General features: G+C 24.3%; 1 protein-coding gene across 2 annotated transcripts; it reads left to right on the forward strand.

Annotated features, from left to right (window-relative positions):
- The first annotated feature begins 8,237 nt into the window (after positions 1-8,237).
- Positions 8,238-15,641, forward strand: LOC113559835 (TBC1 domain family member 20). 2 transcript variants are annotated; one of them, XM_026965603.1, is made up of 7 exons: positions 8,238-8,645; positions 12,294-12,419; positions 13,716-13,957; positions 14,461-14,654; positions 14,783-14,999; positions 15,059-15,168; positions 15,252-15,641. In XM_026965603.1, the coding sequence occupies exons 1-7, from the start codon at positions 8,573-8,575 to the stop codon at positions 15,454-15,456; spliced, it is 1,167 nt and encodes a 388-aa protein (XP_026821404.1). In that variant the 5' UTR covers positions 8,238-8,572; the 3' UTR covers positions 15,457-15,641. The 2 variants fall into 2 exon arrangements, with proteins under 2 accessions (XP_026821404.1, XP_026821405.1); XM_026965604.1 differs by having other exon boundaries at positions 13,716-13,831.
- Positions 15,642-24,346: the final 8,705 nt, after the last annotated feature.

The following is a 24,346-nucleotide window of genomic DNA, read 5'->3' on the forward strand; positions in this document are numbered from 1 at the left end:
AAACATTGATTTTATAATAGACTAATTTATAAAATCAATGATATAAATAATCATAAATAAATTGTAGTAAGTACGCATCACAACCACAACCAGACAACTTAGTTACAGCCAAGAGCTGACCAAAAGCGACTACTAACGATTGCAGTATTACTGACCTAGAACTGATCCAACTACGATACGTGCGTCTGCAGCGCTGCACATAACGAATTAACGACACCGTACAAATATATTATAGTTAGTAAACGAATAATAGCTAGGAGACATTAATTATGTAACTATATATTTTTTCCTTTTTATATTTTTGGATTTTTATATTATTGCACAGTGATCTGAAATTGAAAATAGGTGACCAAAATTCAATTTTTTCATAACTATTTTTTATTAAAAATGTATTTTTGAAAATTCTTTTCTTTTCTTTTTTAATCCAAAATATTAATTTTTTTCAAGATAATTTTAAATATTTAAGTTGAATAAAATGTTTAATTTTATTTTAAAATATACTTAATATCACTAATAATTTAAAATAAATTGTTATTTCAACAACTTGTTGATAAAATTAATATAGACATGTCATCGTCTTCAGTGCTAACTTATACATTTATAATAGTTAGATTTATTTTTGGCAAACATTAATTCAAACTAGCTATTATATTAATTATATGACTAATTAAAAGATTAATTATTAATAGCAAGATAAATATTTAATGAAATATCTTTTTAGACATATAGGCTAATAGACGGTTTTGATTCAGCAAAATCATTTTTTGTATGCAATAATTTATCACTGAATTTAAGTATATTTTCGCTTAAATATGCTTATAAAATTATAAATTTTGAATAAAATAATTATTTAAATTTAAATATATTTAAGTATAAGGATTTCTGCTCTCAAATGTATTTCCAATAGAAATCCCTCCATCTATTAGTATGTCATACTGTCATAGACTATTGTGATGGATGCGTGGACATCCCAATATGAACATGTCAAACACAATTAATTTTACATTTTGACAAATATTAGTAAAAACAAAAGGATGAAAGCGATCGATGACTAATAATATTATCAAATTTATGTAGGAACCTAATTATTATTTAAAAATACTTTTTTTTATAATATCCGTTAATTTATTTTTTTATAATTATTATTAAAATTCATAATTGTATTACATAATAATTCAGTAATATATTATACGAAAACATATAAAATATTTAATCCATCGATTTGGCAAATATAATTATTGTATATTTGCATGAATATATTTTTATTACACGTAATATACATAATTAAAAGAGTTTATCAAATATTTTTAACACTAAAATAATTATTTTTAACCATTTGATGAGGCATACAACTTTATATTTTAACTATACCTATTGATATATCAGTGTCAAAATGTTTACAAATTTAAAATGTAACACTCAGAGTTTTATAATATTAGCATAAAAATTATATAAAATGGAGTATAATTTAAAACTATATTGTAACTATATACTTAACTATTTATAACTATACCTATTAAGGTACACAAATGCAATAAAACATTAACCACATAAACCAGGGATGTACGCAGAAAAAAGTTTTAGGGGTATTTTTGAAAATCAGTTATTGAGAAGTAGAACTTTTTTTAATAAACATACGAAATTTTTCTATGAAAATTATCTATATCTACTTAGGTACAATATCTACTTTTTTTAAGTAAAACATTGATATAAAGAAAAAATTACAATACTAAATCTAATTTTCGCGCAGTTTAAGCCATTATGTTAAGAATATCTTCACAGTTAACAAAACCCAAAACACCTCCCTATGTACGTCCTTGTCATAAACCCATATAAATGTTATTATTAATTAGGTTATTCGTGGTAGTGTAACTGTGGAGAAAATTCAGTTTAAGCTAAGGTAAAGTATATCGTATTTCATATACTACATAAGTAGAGAAAAAAAATTCCTATTAGCCTAATTGGATTAATATTAAATTAGTAGGTATCTGATACATTGTAAATTGTTTCAGTATAGGTACATATTCTACATTCTCTGTGTTATCTAAGTGTAATACTCACTGCTAAATATAATAATATATAGTTGATACAGTTCTAATGTTTTATGTTTTATCACTTAATTTTTTTTTTTTTAGTTTATAAACTGTACATAGCTGCAGTGCCACTATAGCATTTTTACGCCTTTTGAAATAAAAAATTTAATTTAAATGTACATCAATAGCTACTTTTAACTCATAAGTTAGCATAACATTTAAATTTAATCAATAGTTTTTCTGATTCTAAAAACAACCACGTGTCGTCGACAGAAAAGAAAAATGTTTGGTGAAATATAAAAATAAGCGTAATGGTTTTGATCAACATACGATCAGATATGTTTTTTGGATTTGATAAATACTTCATTATAACTTATATTAAAATTAAAATCACCACACAAAAAACAATCAAATCTATGGTCAACTTAAGTTAAGGCTTTAAGTGTAAAAACTAAAAATAATACCAAACATACAAATAACCATGTTTTAAATTATTTAATGATTAAAAACAGTAAACATTCCACTATATTACTAAAATAATTATTTTTCATACACAATGGACAATTTAAAAATATATACTTATTTTAAACTATTATTTTACCATCATGAAACTTTATTCACATGTGAATGTGCATCGGTATTAACAGGTTTGTTTCCAATTTTCCGACTTCCAATTCGCCGACATTCGGTTTTTCGACCAAAATATGGTTTTTTTAAAAAAAAGTCCAATTTGTCGAAAACTGTGATGCTTCTTGGTATAGCAATTAATACAACTATCCTTATTCTATATCTACTATCTAGTTATTTTATCCTACTTATATGGCTATCACATGATTATTGAAATTGATCGATATATTATACACATACGTATCCACTATCTATATACAGAATATAAATAATTAAAAAGTCCACTGACCTCTGCGATTAAAATATAAATTATGATTTAGTTTGTAGTAATATTATTTACTGCGTGAACTTCCACACGGTTGCTCATAGTACATACATTATAACATACATTTTTTATTTAATTTTTCCGCTGAATGGTTCAAAATTAAGTTGGGAAAAAATCAGGACTTACTTGTAGTGAATAAAATATAAAACATAGGATAGACTAAACACGTGAAGAAAACAAGAATCTACATAGTACATATTATACATTTTTCAGATTAAAACTTAAAAGTAAACGAAATATTATTCTAATTGATTATGTTAATATAGTAAAATACCATATCCGCTTATAATTTTTATTTATTATTTTTGAAAGGTAATCAAATGGAAATTTTTTTTGATAAATCTTGTATGTTCATATATATTGGGTGTCGCCAAATTGGGAGTCGGAAAATTGAGTGTCGGTGAACTGGGAAAACATCGTATTGACTTATTATGTAGGTATGATGTGATAACAATATGTTATAATCTATTATGATATAACATTTATTATTTACTATTTACTATTATATAAACTATGTAATAGTTTTGAAAAAAAATTAGTTCAACATAATTTGAATTCTACTAATAGTGGTATAAATTAATTATAAAATATTCTGAGAAAATATAAATTAAAGCCAACTCTCTGATTACATTCAGAATCGTTCTCCATTAACAATAAAAAAAATCATTGGATTCAGATTTAACAGATTCATTCCATTGAGTAAACAAATTGACTTCCCTGGTTTTTATTTTTAATTAAATACATTATTTAAATTCTTAAGTACAAAACTTTATACATATTTATGACTTTTTTACAACAGAAAGTTTAAATCCTACTTATGATATTCTTTATTTTAACTTCTATGAAATTTCTACTCATCACATTTATTGCAATGTTTGATAAATTATTATTTTTTTCTTATGTATAATAAGTAATTACGTATTTAAAAACTGCGATAAAATTCAAAGAATTTTTAGCTATTGTGGTTTTAAGTATTAACCGTATTACCGGTTAGCTCGATATCATCAAATTTCCAGAACGCAGCATTTTATTGTGAACTTATAAATGCTTATTGGAAAAAAAAATATTTTAGGTACTTTTAACTTTTTTTGTTATAATTGATAAATACGTGTAAGGTAAAAGTATACATGATATTATAATATTAATATATCAACTACCTATGTGCCAATGTGCCATGTATTGTATTCAACTGAAACAGTTAAAAATTTAAAATTTATAACTATTTTATATATAACACAAGTAATAATTAATTGTAAAAGAATATTAAAGGCACAGCCCACAATCATAAAATTCTGTATTTTTAATTTTAATTTTTTACTATGAATATCGACAGTAAAATGGATGCCGTACAAATAAATTTATATAGAATTTTGTCGATTGGTACTTTTACATACTATATTATATAGCTATTCTAAAAAGTGAGGACAAGATGTGAAGTTCTGAGTCATCTAATATATGTATTTATTTACAGCGATTTTAACTTTTTAATTTAAGACCTTATTATCTTGGTATTATACTTAAAAGTCCGGCGAAAAAAAGTCCGACAAAAAAGTTCGTCGGAATAAAAGTCCGGTAAAAATTTATTTTTAAAAATTATATTAATCTAATATATATATTAATGAACACTTATTCGATTTACATTAATAATTATTAATGGAATAAGAATAGCCATTTACAAATATTTACTTACCTAAATTATAATATTGTATTATTGTATTTACGGTTATACATTTTTTTTTAAGTTATTTACTTTTTTACATACCAAAATAAAACAAAATATTCAAAAAAAAATACATTTACTACAATTATTACAAAATACGATTTTTATTAATTTATGAATTCTTTTAAATATTCCAAAAACACAATTATAATAGTATAAAATATACATATAGATACCTAATATATATATATGTTTTTGTTTTACACAATTTTTTTACGTGGAACTTGTGTTTCGTTTACTTATAATGACATTTTCAATAACAAAAAAAAAAAATTGTTAGATTTAAAAACACTATAAGAATTTCACGGATACAAATGACAGATGACACAGACTGAGCGTTTGCTAAAATAACCAAATTAGGTATTATCCAGAGAAATTCACTTTTAAAATTAAAGTAAGCTAAGTAAAGATAATGTGTGTAATAAATTTGTAATTTACGACTTTCGAATTAAAGTGATAATCTATAACATAATATAATATGGTTAGTCCTTAGACCTAACCAAATATTATTAGATAACTTAACTTAATAACTATTAAATTTGGGTCTTTTATTCCATCGGACTTCTTTTTGTCGGACTTTTATTCGAGAATTCTATTGTCTTTTATATCTATAATTTATTAACTATCGAAATGTTTATAATAATCATAATACGATTAATACGATGACACTAAAAAATTAAATGAACAATATATATTTTTACTAGACAGTTACTTATCAGTAACTATAGATTCATATACGAATCTATATGCACATATTATAAAAATATAGATAATTTTATTTTATCTTAACCTATATAGTTATGTTATTTTATTACATAAATATTATTAATTTTTATTGATTAGTAGTTTTTCCTATAAAAATTTAAGCAACAATTTGCAAAAATCATACGATTACATTTGACGTACCTAATATGAGAAATTCAAATCAAAAACTATATAACATAAATAACGAACAGCTACAAAAAACGAGGAAGTTACTTTGCTTGATATTTAGTAGGTTTCAAATGAATTTATCTTTTCGTTGATTAGGTTACTGATATAGACGTGTTAAATTTTTATTTAATTTTAGGTACCTAATATACCCATTTGTATATGGATAAAGTTTCATAACTTTTCTATATTAATATATCTTGTATTGTAATACAACAAATCTAATATAATTTCGGGGATTTGATACCGACTTTTTAATGACTAATACACGCGGAACGTATAAATGTAGACGTATTCTTTGCCTAATGTACTTACTGATTGATTTAATGAAGTGATAATAAATCTAAAACAGTTTTGAATTTGCGGTGAAGTATACTTGACATCGACTTTCCTACATTTTAGATTTTATCAGCTTAAATCCAAAAAAAGTTATTTAAAAACGTATAAATTAAAAGTTGCTACTTTTTAATTTTTAAGAAGTTATAAGAAAAAAATAATATGAGAAATGTCAAGTAGACTTCACGAAAAGTTTAAATCTGTTTTTAGATGTATTATCACTTTACTGTTTACTAAATCAATCAGTATGTTTAGCAAAAAACACGTCTAAATTTCTATGTACTGTGTGTTAAATAAGATAGTAATGGTTGGTATCAAATATACAAATCCTCATAAATAAAAATTCGTTTATCTTATAAATAGGCAATAGCTATATAAGATTTATAACTTAAGTCTTAGGTTTATATTTTTCTGTAACTTCAAATACCCATATAATAAATTATGACTATGTATTTTTGATAACTTTAAATTGCTTAAAAAAAAAATATACGAGAAACCTTGTATTAAATTTTTATTGAATTGTGTAAATGTTTACTTCAATACCTAGATAATAACTAAAAAGTAATCATAACTCATTAGGTAGTGTAATAGTGTGAATCTGTGTTTCGTGCTGTAAACCTGTAAATAGGAATACCGAAGCGCTCCTGTATAGGTTCACACACAATATATACCTATAATACCTGTCAATAACGCATTACGCATTACATGAATATTAGTTATTTTGTTTTATTTTTTATTCATTTATTTATTTATTTATTGAATATTGGCGTACAGCAGTTTATTTAAGAATAATTGATGGAATAATTATAAATTTAGAAAAACGTTTTTCGAAAGAAAGCTTAGAGCTGGCCGAATCCGTGGACAACTTTTTTAACTTTGATAAACATAATAGTTTGTGTTTTATAAATACTTATAAGGTATACATTTGATAAAAAATAATTAACTATTTAAAATATTTATTACATGGTCATATATTTTGTAATATTATTATATAAATCTGTTTATGTATATCAGGATATTTTGAAAATATCAACAGCTAATTTATCAGCAGAAATACTGATCCTAAAGAATAGTCTACCAGCCAGCTTTGTATTTGAAGACTTTAAAAATTAATGTTATAAAAGTTCGTTTCCAAATGTCTATAAACTAGTTCAAGTGGGAATGACAATTCCAATTTCTTCTTCAACGTGTGAACGCTCCTTCTCAGCTATGCGTAAATTAAAAAACTGGTTACGCACAATTATGGGCCAAGCAAGATTTATTAAGCTATCTACGTTTACCATTGAGAGAGATCTTATAAATAAAATAGAAGGGGAAATTAAATTATGTTTAACATTAATAATTAATGATAAAATATTATTATAACTTAAAATATAAATTACTTTTAAATATTTGTTTTAATTTTTGATAAAAATTAATTAATTAGTTAATTATAGCAATGCAGTTATTATAGTATGGGGGGGGTAAGCAAAGCCCCCCACGGGTCTGTGTACCATAAATTATTCCAGCACCCCCTAAATTCACACCCTATGCGCGCTTATGCAGTTTTGTATGTTATACATGTATTAATATTTAAAAATGTAATTTTGAGTTAAGGAGTTCAAATTCAAAAAAGTGGAAAAATCTTTTTCCTACCTATTCTAGTAAAGTAAACTTTATGAGAAATTCAAGAATGTTTTTAGAAGTTTTATCCGACGACTAAGATAGATGGAATAGTAGGTAAGCGTAAGTTAGGTCTATTTTGATAGAAACACAGGCGGGATCGAATCCTATTAAAATGATGTATTTTTACTGTTACAAAAAGTGATGACAAACGTAAAAGTAAAAAAAAAAAAGAACAATAGGTACATTTATTGTTCCAATCGTTCCATTCAGAATATAAAAAAAATAACTTACTAAACAAAATACTGCAACTTCTATTGTATCTAACTATATATTGTAATTTGTAATCGAATATTTAATCATAACATTAGATTGAAAGAAAAAAAAACAGCGTATTCCCTCGACATATTACAAATTCTACTCATAATGTAATATTTTATTTATGTAGTATAGTGATTATAAAATCGCGATCTCGACTACCTATAAATTTTATCATAACACTCAATAACAATAGACAATATTTTTGTAGGCACCTATGCACAGAACCAATGTGTTGGTGTACGTGCGGTACGTTACGTCGACGGGTGCCAAGCAGCGGGTCGATCGGTTGGACTGCGACTCTGCGAGAGTGATAACAGTACGGTGATAAAGCGCAAGTCGACATCGTAAACGTAGTCAATTGTTGTGCGTTCGCTATAATAATAATCATAGATTATAATGATTAATATTATAATAACACGAATACCTACGTAATAATATTAATAATAATTGAAGTTGTGACTATGATCCGCAACCCGTGCAACAACCGTTAACTGGATAAAAGCACCGAGTCAGTCTGTTGGCGACAATATTATCGTCGTGTTGAGTAAAAGTGATTTCGAGTTTTCCGAACACAAATCAACGAAAAAGGCGTGAAAACTGTGCTACAGCGACAACCACGCAACATTATTGTACAGTTTTTCTCAATTTTGCACTTGAACATTCACCCTGAAGTTTACGATGACGACAGATCACGAAGATTCTGATGGCAATTCGTCCGATTCCAGTTACTCGAAGGTGGACTTTTACGAGGGTGAGTATATCTATACCTTATGTAATTAGATTTTTTCGTTCCACTACCAGTAAGAACTATTGTTAGGTTAGCTAGGTCAAGGCAGTCAAGGTTTGAGCTACTTAGCTATGCATCCTTTTCCAATCGGTTAGGTACCACTAATTATTTTAATTCTATATAATCAACGGGGTTTTATTAGCTCCCATTTCGATTGTTACATCCTTGCTGTATTTAAGTACAATATTTAAAACTGTTTAGTATTAAATAAGCTATAAAGTAAGTATAAACATCTTGAAACAGTGGAAATATTAAATCAGTTTAAGAGATCTTTAAGTTGTTAACTGTTCTTTGAATAAATCCATAAACCGTTGACATTTTTCAAAATATTTATATAGGTACTGTAATTTAAATAAACATAAATACGTTATACTATGTCTTAGTCTTTAATATACTGAGGAGTGTTGCTTAATAATAAATTCATCATTGTTATGATGCTTGGGCTTATAAAATAATTTCAGTTTTTTGTTTACTGTTCTTTGTGATAAAATTATTTCATAGATTCAATCTAAATGTTCATTTCATTTATATACTGTTGAACACCTATTTTTTAATACCAATAATTAAGTATAAATCATATTACTTATCCAGATACTTACTTGCTTGTATACCTACTTATTGTATAATTTATATGCTTATTATATATATTATATTATATTATATAAATATATAAATAAAATACAACAAACATTTACTAAACCAATAATAGGTTTTTGATTTTGAAACTGATTTGTTATAGCCCCGCCATCCATATAACAATAAGTAGATACATTGATACCTATCATATATTAGTCATAGTTCTACAATTTTTTCTGACAGCTGGAAAGTTTATGCTAATTTTATACAACATAGATTTCAACATAATCAAGACAATCAAGTTAACCATAGGTATAATTTCGTTGACCCTAAATCAGGAGTCCACACACAAAATGTTTAGAGAATGTGGGGTTTAACAAAATGGGGCAACAAAAAAATGTAGATGTACTGACAGAAAATTTTAGCCTCTTACATGGTGAAATTTATGTGGCCATCAAAACTAAACAATAGTGATCTGTTTGACACCATCATGGAATCACAGAAACCATAATTTTTAACATTATAAACATTTTTATACATTTTTAATTTATCATTATTTTAAAAGTATTATTATTCCATTTTTTAATTTTAATTTTTTTATATTATATCAATATAATATTATCTATCATTGAATTATTAGGTTAATATTAATAAATAAACTCATTATTTTATATATATACGATGTATTTATTGTTATATGGATGGCGGGGCTATAAAGTTTACACTCGCTGTGGCGGGGCTAGAACAAACCAGTACCGAATTACCTAATAATAATAATATTTTATTAATAATTAATATTATTTGCCATGTTGATTAAAAAAAAAATAGTATTCTATTACTTGATGCTAATTTATTTTAATTTAATTGTACTACCTACATATTTTATATATAGCAAATAATATAACCAAGTATTTTAAGGTGTTAGGTATTTGCTTTGTATAAAATAGACATTTGGAGTATTTTTTTTAAACACATATAAATGTAATTGTCTTAGCAGCCACCATGCGCCACTAGTGAGCCAAATCTAAATTTGAATAATAAGCAATAAATTATTGCATTAGCATTGTGTGCATTGTCTACAGTATGATTGAAGAGGATGTAACACCTGGATGTTAGTCTCCGTCTACAAATGCACACCATAGCAAATTTATGCTCACATTTAGCTCTGTTTGTTTAAAAATTAGAGTGAATCTACCTATCATAAAACTTGATAGTAAAAACATTATCTATGTTTATATGTTGATTTTTTATGATTATTCAGTTTTTAAGTGAGTTATAAGCATTTTTAATTAAGTTATATTAAATACGCATGACTTGCTAAAAAATTGAACATACAAATACAGATAATGTTCTTGTTCTTACCATCAAGTTTCATAATAGGTTGATTCACTCTAATTTTTAAACTAACAGAGCTAAATGTGGTCTGCTGAGTGCAAATTTGCTATATTATGTACTTGTAAGATGGAGACAACACATGCGAATGTGATGCCCTCTTAACTTATGGTTCTACCAGTATACAATGTATCTAATGCATAAAATGTATTTTAATAAATAAAAAAAATTATTTATGAAAAATAGTGTTTGTTACTGAAATAAATTATTTTTTTATTTCTGCATTTATTTTTTATGTTTTGTGTGTTGAAACATAGTAATTAAAAGACTTTGGGAAAGATATTCAAAATGATTCTTTATTTTTACTTTTATTTTCAATTATCATTTATCCTTTTCAAATTAAGGTTAAGGCATTTAGATAGTTTTCCAATGTCATTATTAATTTATCTTATAGAATATATTTTTTTTATAGTTTAATTATTTTGATTATTTAATTCTTCAAAATTTAACAAATTTTTCACATAATGAAATCAATTTTTGGAGATTTTCTTTTTTGAGCTTAATCAAATCATTATGTGCTATAATTAGTATCTCAATATATGACTAATTGACACAATATCTATAGTTGAAGTCCATATAAATGGTCACCCTTGACTTGACTTAAAAGGCCAACTGAGGCAATGTTAAACAAAATAATAACAATTATAACTAATATATCTCAATTTAGTAATGAAACTACATTAAACACGGTTTTTCATTCTAATATTTAAATAACAGAGTAAAATTGATTTGATTTTGATGTAAAATGTATTTGTTATATGTTTGTGAATAGAGACATTATATGCGAATGTGGCACAAATAATTATATGTTATTTTCTTGTTGCTCTACTTTGAAAATTGATTTATTCTGACTATGAAGTACAAACCACTTCAAAGTTATATATAATATTTTAATATTTTATAAAATAAAATGTATACCTAACCAAGTACTTAATAATACTTAAATAATATTATAATGTAATATACAGTTTTAACAGCATATTAACATTTATAATGTTCAAAAAATCCATCAATGCACAATATGTATATAATTATTGCAGTTTATTTCAAAGATGTATTCAAAAATTACATAATGGGATTACATATATAATAATTAACTTAAATAAAGAAATTTAAAAAAAAAAAAGAAAATCTAACAATATAAAAAATATAGAAATTTACATTCTTCAGTGACATATTTAAGTCTATATAAGTTTGACAAGTTCATTTTTAACTTTTTAACTTGGTAATGCTGTAAAGTAAGTATTAAAATAATTATTAGCATTATTTATATTTATTTTATTATTATTAACGTATAGCATTAGACTTTTTAGTATCATTATTTAAAAATTTAATTTCTGTGTTTGTGGGAACCTCTCACTCCTGTCTACTTTAGAGCCACAGAATTTACTGCACAATTTTTCCAATTTTTTATGTAGGAACTTACATAGTGGTAATTGTTTTTTACTCGGTTGTAAAGAAAGATAGTAGGACAATTTGTAAGCCTCCTCCCCAAACAAAATTCCTGAGAACACACCTGGTGAATCTGTACTGTGATGTCATTTACTGGTTTTAATTTAATTAAAATAATTGGTGTCAAATAGTGTTTATCTATACATATTTTTATTTAATCTTCATATAATTGAATGCAATTTTAATTTGCAGTTATGAATGAAGTGCCTGAAATCTATAAAAGCAAAGTAGATGAACTGAACAAAATATTACAAAGTAAAAACCAAGATATAAATCGTCTAAGAGATTTAGCTATTAGTGATGGAGGATTGGTGATAAGTAAGTAAATATTTAATTAATTCTTAATATTCAGAGAAAAGTCTAGACTTTTTAAAAAGTTGTTACACTTGATTTGTTATCTTTATCTTACAAGTATGTAACATAGCTAATCTACTCTCAGTATGTCACATTTGTTTTGTTAGATTTGATATTATAGTAAATCGAATTATTATGAAACTTAATGGTAAGAACTTAATCTGTGTTCATGTGTGGGTTTTTACGATAATTCAATTTTTTTTTTTATAGTTTTGCAGAATACAAAATAATGAATTTTTAAAATACTCATAACTCAAGTAAAAGTAGAATTATCTTAAAAATCCTACATACAGACACAGATAAAATTCCCATTATTAAGTTATAATAATAAGTTGATTTACTCTAAATTTAAGTCTAATGAAACCAAACATAAAATTCTGAGCATAAATTCGCTATGTTATGTATTTGTGAGATAGAGATATAAATTGAGTGTAAGATATTAAGGAATTTAATTAAAATAAGCAATATCAGCATAATATTAAAAATAATATATCAATATTTGAAAATGAATCTGCGTTAGAACCACGATGAGGCATTATTGGTAACTGAAAGAATCTTGTAGAAATATAAAAGAATACATTTATGCAATGGAGCATTTTTATTGTTTATACAAATACTTGCTAAAACTTTATTCAATAAAAGAAAAAAAATATTTAAAGAACAATAAAAATAGTCGATTTTTCAAAATTCTGATCTATTTTGCCCTAAAATATGACCTAAAACATGGATAATATTTTTTAAATGGAATTAGCAAATGCTAATTTACTGCTATTTAACAAAACTTTTTTATTAGTTTAACTTTTTTATGTTAACTAAAGACAATTTATTATAATATTCTAAATATTCTACCCTAATTAAACATATTTAGATGCCAAACTTATGACCATAGACCATTTGTTGCCTTTAAAGATCAGATATGGATATTGTTACATTATTTGATACATTATTAAATTTTAAGATGTTGTTAAACATAATTTATCAAATTGTTTTTAATAAACTATAAAAATAGCTTTGACAATAAGTTGTAGGTATTAATAGTTTTTTATCCAGAATATCATATTAGTAGCCTCCTTAAAGATTTATTTTTATAATGTGGTTTATTATTGATTATTATGATTTAAAGTTTAATATACTTTGTACAGTGTGCAATATTTTAAAACATTGTATACTATTATTTATTTATTAAATAACATTATAAGTTATAAGTTATATATATAATTATGTAAATAAAAATAAAACATTTGTTTAAAAAAACAACAGGCTTAGTACGTCTAGAAGCGTGGAAGCTGTTATTGAACATACCGAGCAATGATGAACAATTATATCCTTTGGAAATTATTAAGGACCATCCTGAATACCATCAAGTTGATATGGATGTAAGGAGATGTTTAAAAAGATTTCCGCCTGGTATATCATATGAAAAAATTGGTATATTACAAAAAGAATTGATAGCAATTATACTAAGTGTGATTAAAGAATATCCAGATCTAAAATACTACCAAGTAATTAATGTACCTAGAAGATTAATGTAATCAGAAGTCAGAACTTCTAGTATTGATTAATTAGTATTGAATGTTTAAATATAATATTATTAATTAATTTAAAATTTAGCTTTACATACTTTATTATGCTAGTTTTTAATTTTTATATATTTTGGTTATACTATTTACAGATTTTCCATTTAACTATTGATGCTACATTGCTGCCTATTATGTAATATGTATTGATATATTATACTTATATTTTATAAGTATAATAATGCAGTCTTATATATAGTATATCTAATTTTCTAGAAAATTTGATAGTAAATCTTTTTTTATTTCTTTTAGTTCATATTTAAATTTTTTTGTTTTATAAAAAAAAAATGTATACAATTTATTATTTAGGTCCAATTAAATTCTATTTTTCAATACTAAAATAATTCAATTTTATTTATTATGTATTAAAAAGTTTTTTTTTATAGTATATATGTTGTTATATTACATTTTTTTTTTTATTACTTCAGGGTTATCATGATGTTGCTGTTACTTTTCTTATAGAAGTTGGACAAAAAGAAGCATATAGAATAATGAAACATTTATCATTACATCATCTAAAAGAATTTCTAAAGCCAACTATGGAGGAAACATCATATCTATTATTACATGTTTTTCCGTTAATTAAAAAGCTTGATCCAGAATTAGAGGAATTTATTGAAAAGTGAGAATTAATCCAGTTATAATTAGTTATTTTAATAAACTTTAGCTAAATTATTTATTATATTTAAATAATAAATTTATGATTTTAATACAGATAATTTTAAATAACATCCATTATTATGCTTTTAGGTCTGGTATTGGTACAATATTTGCTCTTCCTTGGTTAATATCATGGTTTAGTCATAGCTTAGACCAACATTCAAAAGTAGTAAGATTATTTGATTTCTTTCTAGCATCACCAAAAGAAATCATCTTGTATGTTATAGCCCAATTAATAAATGCCAGACGTGATGAAGTTTTAAATACTGAATGTGATATGGCATGTGTTCACATGGTCTTATCTAAGGTATTAAATAAATTATAATTCTTATGCACTTATTTAATATATACATTTTTATTTAACAGATTCCTGAAAGCCTAAATTTTGAAATAATATTGGATAAAGCTACAAAAATGTACAAAGAATATGATCTTGCTAATGTCAAACAAGAAGTTGACGCAAGAGTAATACTAGAGTAAGTCATTAATCTTATATCTATAAATATTGTATATTATAAATCGAAAAAATTTTTTTTATATAATTATCATATCATTTTAGAGCTAAGTTATTAAATGATCAGCGAGAAGAAAATGCAAAGCGGATAAAAAACAAGAAATTTGCAGCTCAAGAACAGCCAGTATTTAACAAAGCTTTCCGTTATGTACCCATATGGATCAGACCAAGAATGAGATTTGGCCTATTATTCTTCGGGTTTAGTTTAGCTGCCGGACTCTGGGCTGTTTTAAAATCTAATAATAATTAAAAATAAAAAATTGTTTCATTCCAATTATTATTTGTGCTATACACAGGGGACCAAATAGACTGATATCTTAAATATTATATTGATATATATATATATTTATTTGTTTTTATTTTTTGATATTGGAGCATTTCAATTAATTAATTTTTTTTTTACACATCCTTATTTATTTAGTTAACTTTGTTTAATTCAGCCAAACAGTTATATTATTTAAGTAATAAAACTGTATCATACTATTTTTTAGAAATAAAATGTGATTTTGAATATTAATTGTTTTTTACAAATCTATTATTGATCACATTTTTTTTAAATTTTATAATTGTTTATTATTGTTTAAAACTTATCTTATCTATGTAATAATTAGTTTTTATAAATGTCAATAAAATGTATTTATTGTTGTCTCATTTTATTTTTATTTTGAATTTGTTTGTGTTTTCTTAAAATATTTCATAGTTTATAAAACATATACTTAATAAGAGCATAAATAAATAATCTTGCAGCTCAATAAGGTAATCACTAATCATATTTCAATTAAACATTATATTTGTATAATGAAATTTTCATTTTTAAAATATAATATGTTTTAGGTATTATCAATTGCAGACTTGTAATATTCAAAATAAATCTAGGAACCTATAGAAAAAAAAATGAGTTGGATGGTTTTGTCACAAAAATATTTTAATTAGATGTAGTAGTAAAATATTTTGGATATAGTTTTGAAAAAAAAACTTATCAAATTGAGATATATTTTGTTGATTCTGTGATTGTGAAAACAATATATTATATTTTTGGTTATGTATTTAACTTTATGTCTTTTAAGTTTTAATATTAAATAATGGGTAAAGCTAAATAATATTTATATTATTTCTTTGTCAATAACTATTGATACTAATTAAGCAATTAAAAATATATGTATTTGTCCTAAAACTAAAGATCTGATTGCACTCATCCCTTAAGTATCTACATAATAGTTAGTTAATTTTATTTTCTACTACTACTGAAAAACCAACTTCATAAAGATGTAGAAAAAAAATTTTATTTTGCAAATCTATGTACCGGGTTTGTAGGATTTTGAATTGTTTTTGCTTTAACGCAGCTATTAATGATTTGATTTCACTAATATTAAACATTGAATTATTTGTGAGTTACAAGTATCTTTTAAAGTCCATGGTATAAATTAATAAATCATTTGTTAATTAGGTATTTAATTGTATATATATTCTTCTCTAGAGCTTTTATATATGCGTAGACATTTTAAATACTTATACCTTTTAAAATAATTGTAGATTCAGTAGCGTGGCAAACATTTTGTGGGTGTGGGGTGGTGGAGAGCATCAATATTTGTTCATTTAGATAAAATACTACTATCTTATATTTCACAAGGACTAACAACTGGTTCAAGGGCTTCAATATCCATACAAAAAACAAAGGTTTAGAAAATATTTACCAATTACATTTTATTCCTACTGTATAAAGAAATTCTATCGATTTCCATAAACCATGGGTTTACCACATGTTATTTATGGCTATTTATACATAATATGAATAATATGATCTAAGATTTAATGTTATTTAACATTGAATGATCAGATCTTTAATTTGTTTATAGTTAATTCACTGTAGTATTTTTATTAAATCTTACATTTTTTTATATTTCCTGTTGTAAAATTTTTTATTTTGGTTTATTTTCAGCGAAGATTGCTACCAATTGCTTTTGGGGCTAAGCAAACAATTTACATTTTTTGTACTTAAATAAGGATAGAAAATTCTTGTTATAACATTTAAGGTAGTTAAATTAAAAATATTTATGCAAAATTATATTAAATCAATTGGTAAATTAACTTACATTTCATTTACTTACCACTTGCCAATCTATTTTTTAATTAATAACTATCTATATTATTTATGTTATTATTTACAATATTATGAATTCATTATTATTAAATATGAAATTGAGCCACAAATCACAATACAAGATATTACTGAAATAAATAATAAGAGCATGTATAAATTATTGTATTAATTTATCACCGAGATAACTATAATTGTGTCATTGTTTAGTGTTATCGAAAAATTAAATTATTATTTATTATCCTAAGTCCTAAGTTTAATATGGAATAATAAAGTATTTAAAACAATAATAAAAAGGATATTTAATATATGACATATTAATGTGACTCGATACACCTTACCACAAAAAACAGTAAAAGAAAAACAGTTTGCACATTTTGTATAATATATTCCATTAAATCTTTTGTTTATAACTCAAAATTAAATGAAAATAACTAGGAATGACATTTAAATACTTTAGTAAAATAAATTAAGTTATATAATTAATTTAAAATAATATCCACTACAAAGTGACTTCATTTTAGAATTTGTTTCATTGAAATGAAAGTGAAATTTTTGCATTATATTCTATACCTATCTATTAATTTTTGAACTAAAGTATTTTAAAAATTATATTTTTCTGATAAGATTCTTAGTTTACAACATAAATTTAAGAGGCCGTCACAGTAGAAAAAAATCGACCGTAAAAAATGCTTTCGTACTTCCAATAGTTCTCAGGCCTCGTTGATCGTAGAAACATGATTTTGGTATCAAAATAATCACAAGAAGTTGTACTAAATATTCTTGAAACAGAATTTTAAAATATTTTTTCGTTCCAATTTTATTTGTATTTGAAGTTTGTACAATTTTTCATTTTTTAAAAAAATTATATAAAATAGGCAATTTTAGATATCGAAAATTTGTTCCAAGAATATTTAGTACAACTTCTCGTTATTATTTTGATACCAAAATCATGTTTCTACGATCAACGAAACCTGAGTACTATTGAAAGTACGAAAGCATATTTTTGGCAAAAAAATTACGAATTTGTCGTCATGTGCTGCTAAAGCGATTACAGCAGCAGCGTTCTGTAATAGTACTTCTTTCACCACCCCGCTTGCATAAGCAGCCGAACCGCACCAAAGTTCAAAACTGGTTATTTATCGTAGCCGCACACAGGTTATAAAATATAAATAGCCAAATACGTCAATACGAAAATAATAATTTTGTCAATGAATAATATTACTTTATTTTTCGATGTTATAATTCGTATTCTTTACGCAAAATGGAACTACATAATATAATATCGTAAAATTGTCACAAATCAGCTAGAAAACGTACAATTTTTTTTTTTTTTTTTATTATTATTAGAATATTTACAATCTATGCTACAATAAGGCATAATAAGCAAATTTGAGCACACATACGTACAATTTTATTTACAACATGAACACATGAGGAGGGAGGCCATCCAGTGATAGAACCCAACGTTATTTTAATTTTTTTAATTAATTTTTTCAATTTTAATTATTTATTAATTATTGACTTGATATAAATTAAATTTAAATTAAATGGAATGAACCATTAATCATTCAATAGATCACGACACCAATTTCTCTTTAGGCGGCGTGGGGGGTTACTAGGAAGTGAGTTGGAAGCAAGTTCAGCGATTAAAGGGTTAAAGTGACATTGTAATTTAGAGTGAAATTTTTTATAGTGTTTTGTGGCTAATTGATTTACTGTTTCTATTTTGAAGTCATTTTGGAGTGTGGAATTTGATACATACCAAGGTGCGGAAGAGATAATTCGGAGAGTGATACATTGGAAGGCTTGGAGGGTACGTATTTGAGATGGTTTAGCGCATCCCCAAATTTGGATAGCATAAGCCCAGATAGGCCGTAATAAGGATTTGTAGATGATTATTTTTGTGTGGAAGGGTAATTTTGATTTCAGAATTGGGCGAAGTAAGTGGAGTCGACTATTGAGGATTTTTCTTTTTGACTTGATATGAGGACCCCAGGTCAGTTTTTTGTCAATTAGGACACCGAGGTATTTTACTTCTGAGGATATTGGGATTTGTATTCCTTGAAAATAGAGGGGAAGGGGTATGGACTTTTTTAGTGTAAATGGAACATAAATTGATTTGTCAGGATTAATTTTGATTTTCCAGATGGATGACCATTTGTCTATTAAGTCTAAATGTGTTTGTAAAAAATGTACAGTTTCTACAGGATCAATACCAGGTGAGAGAATTGCAGTGTCGTCAGCATAAAAACGTACGATTTAAATAATTTTTTTTTTTGATTATAGACAATTGTTCTATAAAATTAGCGTATTGATATTCAAGACGAAATTTTTTAAATTTAAATTAGTATAATTGTATAAATAAAAAAAGGTAGGTAAGTGGGTGTCGCTTTGCTTATATATATATATATCTACTGGATTTTGTTAAATTTGAATTCAATGATATAATATCATTGTATAAGAAAAACGAATCTTATTGAAGACGGAGAGTCAGCATTGATATATTATAATATATATTTTTAACTACAAAAAATTTAAAATTTGACAAATTTTTTCAAAATTCAAACTTAAAATGCTTATAAAAATAAATTGTGCCCATTTATTTTTAATATTTTTCAATTGCTATTGTAACGATTTATCTGCAAGAGCCATGAATTAAATTTTTACACTTCTTGATCCAAAAAATTGAATAACTAATTTTTTAACAACTATGGAAAAAAAATTGAAAAAATTGAAAATTTCCGTAACAGCTCAGAAAGAGTGAAAATGTTATCAAGTAAAGCAATTGATAAAATAGACATATATTGTAAATTATTTAAAGTATCTAAAGTTATTTGTTTTTTAATTACAACAAAATAAGAAAATCGCTACATGATAAATCGAGTGAATACCAATGTTGTAAAATTTGAACTTTTCAAACGCTCATAAAAATTCTATTTGAATTTCTGGTAGAGATATTTTTGTTTTATAAAATTAGACAAACTTACGAGGAATCTTGTATTAAATTTTTAAATCTTAGATTTAAAAAAAAAATTGTTATGAATTTTTAATAAAATAATTTGCACATTTTCTTAACTTTTACGTATTTTCTATTTTGTCAAAATTCGAACTTTAAATACTTAAAAAAAAAAATGTGATTAGATACTGACTATGTAAAAAATGTATTATTAATATTTTTCAACTATTATAATTTATATTAGGCGCTTCATATTAAATTTTTAAAATTTTTTTACCCAACGAAAAACATTTTATTGAAATTTGTAGAAAAAAAACTCAAAAAATTGGAAACTTAAAATGTAAATAGTTAAAAAATAATTTAAATATTTTGAAAATTTTATCGTGTTTAGAAAATTCTAATATAAACATCTAGTTAAAATGTCTTGTATTTACGGTCATTTGTTTTAGAGTTACACCAAAAACCAAAATTGATTTTGTGATTTTGTCAAAAACCGATTTCGCGTGAAAATTTCTGTTTTTCCCTGCTCTTTAGAAAATTACTAGGAATTTTTAATTTTGACCTTCCCAATGCACCAACTTGTTTTCGTGTCTGTCATCACGTTTTGCAGGAGTAAAAATAATGCTTTAATTTTTGACTTCAGCCCCCACTTTGAAAAGGAAAGTTAATCTAAATAATACTTTGATAGGTTAAAATTTCCAATAGTTTTCAAAAACGTCAAATAAAAACCTAAGAAAGTAACGGATAAATGGGAATTTTTACGCATAATTAGTTTCCGACAAAATCAATTTTTTTTGTATTTTGCTGTAACTCAAAAACAAATTATTTTAAATGCTTGAAATTTTCACCAAGTTTAAATATTTTCACTTTTTTAAGCTATTTATTGACAATTAAAATTTTCGATGTACCTATCTAAGTATTTTTGTTTGAAATGCCGATAAAAAAAATTTGGCATTTCAAAAAAATTTTAAAATATAATACAAGGTTTATAATAAGTTGCACTTAGTGTAGTAAAAAAAAAAAATCAAAAATTGTTAATCACAATTGTTGTTTATAAGCATTTAAAGTTCAAATGTTTACGAAATATGTCAAAATCGCGAAAATTTGTAAGGAATTTTTAAGTTGAAAATTCATAATGTTTTATTGGTTTATATCTAAAACCCAATACAAGGTTCTCCAAAACATTTTCTTCAAATCAATGTAAAAAAAAACTTCAGGGACAATGTAGAAAAATTTTATGAGCGTATGAAATTGCGTAAAATAATAACGATATATTACAATTTAAATATAACTAATAATATAATATATCCTACTAATTATCCTAGACTCACAAATTATCTCCATCATTCAGAATCGATTTTGTATACAATGACAGATATCATTGTATTCAAATTTAACACATCCATTATAGTAACCTACTCTCCATCGCTACAGCAGGGCGATAGGTACTCACTTTCCCACCCTTTTTAAATTTAAATACGGAAATTGTCTTACAAATTTTAATTATTTAAAATAGTAAATATGTTAACGGAAAATCAACGTTAATATTATTTTATATTTTCAATATTTTTGTTATGTTGTTGTTTTTAATTTTCAATAACTCAAGTCAAAATTATTTAGCCCCCCCCCCACCATAAAAAACCCCTGGCTACGCTTCTACACTAAAATTTTGAAAACTTGAAATATTTGTAGTTAGTCGAATTATTTTTTTTCCCGTAAATTTTGAGTTACTGAGAGTACATTGTAATGTTGTATAATCATTTACTATATACGATAAAATTTTCAAAATATTTTAATTTGTTTTGAACTGTTTACGGATATACTCATTTTCCAACTTTTTAGGTTTTTTCTATAAATGCCAATAAAATGTTATTTGTTGGGTAGAAAAGGTTAAAAATTTAATAGAAGGCTCCTAACAGTAGTTGAAAAATTCAAAAATGAATAACTGAAAATATTTGAAAATTTAACTAAATGTTTATATTCTCATTTTCTATACACAATAATATTTTTAAAATATTTTGACTCGTTTTAAGCTGTTTACGGACAATTTCAAATTTAAATTTTTTTAGTTTTTTTGTTTATAAATGTCAATAAAATTGTATTCGTTGGATCGAAAATCTTGCAAATGCAATACAAGGCTCCTTATATATATTGTTAGAATATCAGTTAAAAAATATTAAAAATACAGTATCATTTTTTTATTAGCATTTAAAGTTCAATTTTTTACAAAAGACGTAAAAACAATGAAAATGTACAAATTATTTCGATTTAGAAATTCATGAAAATTTTACTTTTTAAATCTAACATTTGAAAATTTAATAAAAGATTCCGCATAAGTTTGTTTATTTTTATCAAAAAAAAAAAAAACTCTACCGGAAAGTCAAATTAAATTTTTATGAGTGTTTGAAGTTGAAATTTTTACGACATTAAATATATATTCACTTTATTTCAAAAACGAATAATCTCAGACACTTGGAATGTATACCATAATATGTATATTTATCAATTACTATACTTGATAAAATTTCCAAAATATTTTGACTCATTTCTAGTTGATGAACATTAAAAATTTTAAAATTTTAGATTCTGAGAGGAGCAATGAATGTATTGGTTTTACAATGATGTGTTTTTTTTTTTTGATACAGTAGACGCCGCTTATAAGACTAACGGATATAAGATTCAGTCGCATGGAACGGTCCGGACGTATCACAAATGAATAACAGTGTAAAACAAATGATCGTAAACACGTGAATTTTTCACTAAATGTTTATGTTTATACTAGCCTTTTTTATACATGAAAAAAATTTTCAAAATATTTTGATTTGTTATAATATTAACAAAATACGTAAAAATGAAAACAATTTACAAATTATTTTGAGTTATAAATTCATAAAAAATATAATACAAGATTCCTCCTAAGTTGTCTACCTTTATCAAAAAAAAAAAAAAAAATGTTTACAAGAAAGTCACATTAAGTTTTTATGAGAGTATTAAGTTCATATTATTGTACATTGGATATTTATTCGGTTTCTCATGTAGCGATTTTCTTATTTTGTTGCAATTCAAAAACGAATAACTATAAAAACAAAAAAAAAACTGAATGTTTTTATTATGATTATCTATACATGAAAAAAATTTCAAAAAATTTTGATTTGATTTGAGTTGTGTACTAATATACTCAGTTACCAATTTTTAGGTTTTTTTCTATAAATATCGATACAATTTTTTTATGTTTTTTAAATCATTATATACAAAAAATGATAATATTGCTATTAAGTCAAGTAATTTGTTTTATCATTGGTAATAGAATAGGTTGAATTAATTCTTGCCAAAATCATTACATTTAAAAATATATCATGTGTAAAAAAAAATAATATAGTATATTTTGTCACTCATCATTAAAATATATAATTTTGGCCAAATTTTAACTTAATATGTCTATAAAAATAAATTATATTTTAAATAAACATCTTTGGATTTTTGATTTAAGTATGAACTAATTATAGACATTTTGCATTATATCTTCAATCCTAAGTTATAATAATTGAAGATGTGTACATTTCAACTGCAAAACTGCAAATTTAGTTTTAGTTAGTTTTATAAGCTAACTAAGATAAGATAAAAATACTAAGTTCTTATTTGAAAAATACATTTATAATGTTTAACAAATTACTTATAATAGGAAAAATGAATCTTGAATATTTTTTAAATCTTTATAAAAATATCGAAAAATGTATCTTTTTATTGCTTAGGATTTTATTAAGAAACATACTTAGAGTTAGTGTGAGTCAATTTTATTCGAACCTGGTGGCTGGTACCATAAAATATTAAAACAATTTTAATTAATTATAGTTATGTATCATTGATGGGTATAGGGTTTTTGCTCTTGTACTGATTTTTAATTTTATCAATTTATACAATAAGGTTTTATTTAATATTTACATTGTATAATATTATTTCTATACCTATTGAAAGTTATAAGTTTAAGTTTAAGATTTCTTTTAATAATTTTACATTTATTTAACTATTTAAAAGCTGATTATTCTGTAAAACCTTGGTTAAATAAACATTTGTATAGCATAT

The sequence above is a fragment of the Rhopalosiphum maidis genome, chromosome 3 (genome assembly GCF_003676215.2).
Source record: "Rhopalosiphum maidis isolate BTI-1 chromosome 3, ASM367621v3, whole genome shotgun sequence".
Classification (NCBI taxonomy): Eukaryota; Metazoa; Arthropoda; class Insecta; order Hemiptera; family Aphididae; genus Rhopalosiphum; species Rhopalosiphum maidis.

Bases quoted from the DNA above. Each gene is read 5' to 3' on its own strand.
- LOC113559835 (XM_026965603.1), top strand. From the start codon at position 8,573: ATGACGACAGATCACGAAGATTCTGATGGCAATTCGTCCGATTCCAGT. The intron at 8,646-12,293 runs GTGAGTATATCT...TTTAATTTGCAG, and splicing joins GAAGGTGGACTTTTACGAGG to TTATGAATGAAGTGCCTGAA. The intron at 15,169-15,251 runs GTAAGTCATTAA...ATATCATTTTAG, and splicing joins GACGCAAGAGTAATACTAGA to AGCTAAGTTATTAAATGATC.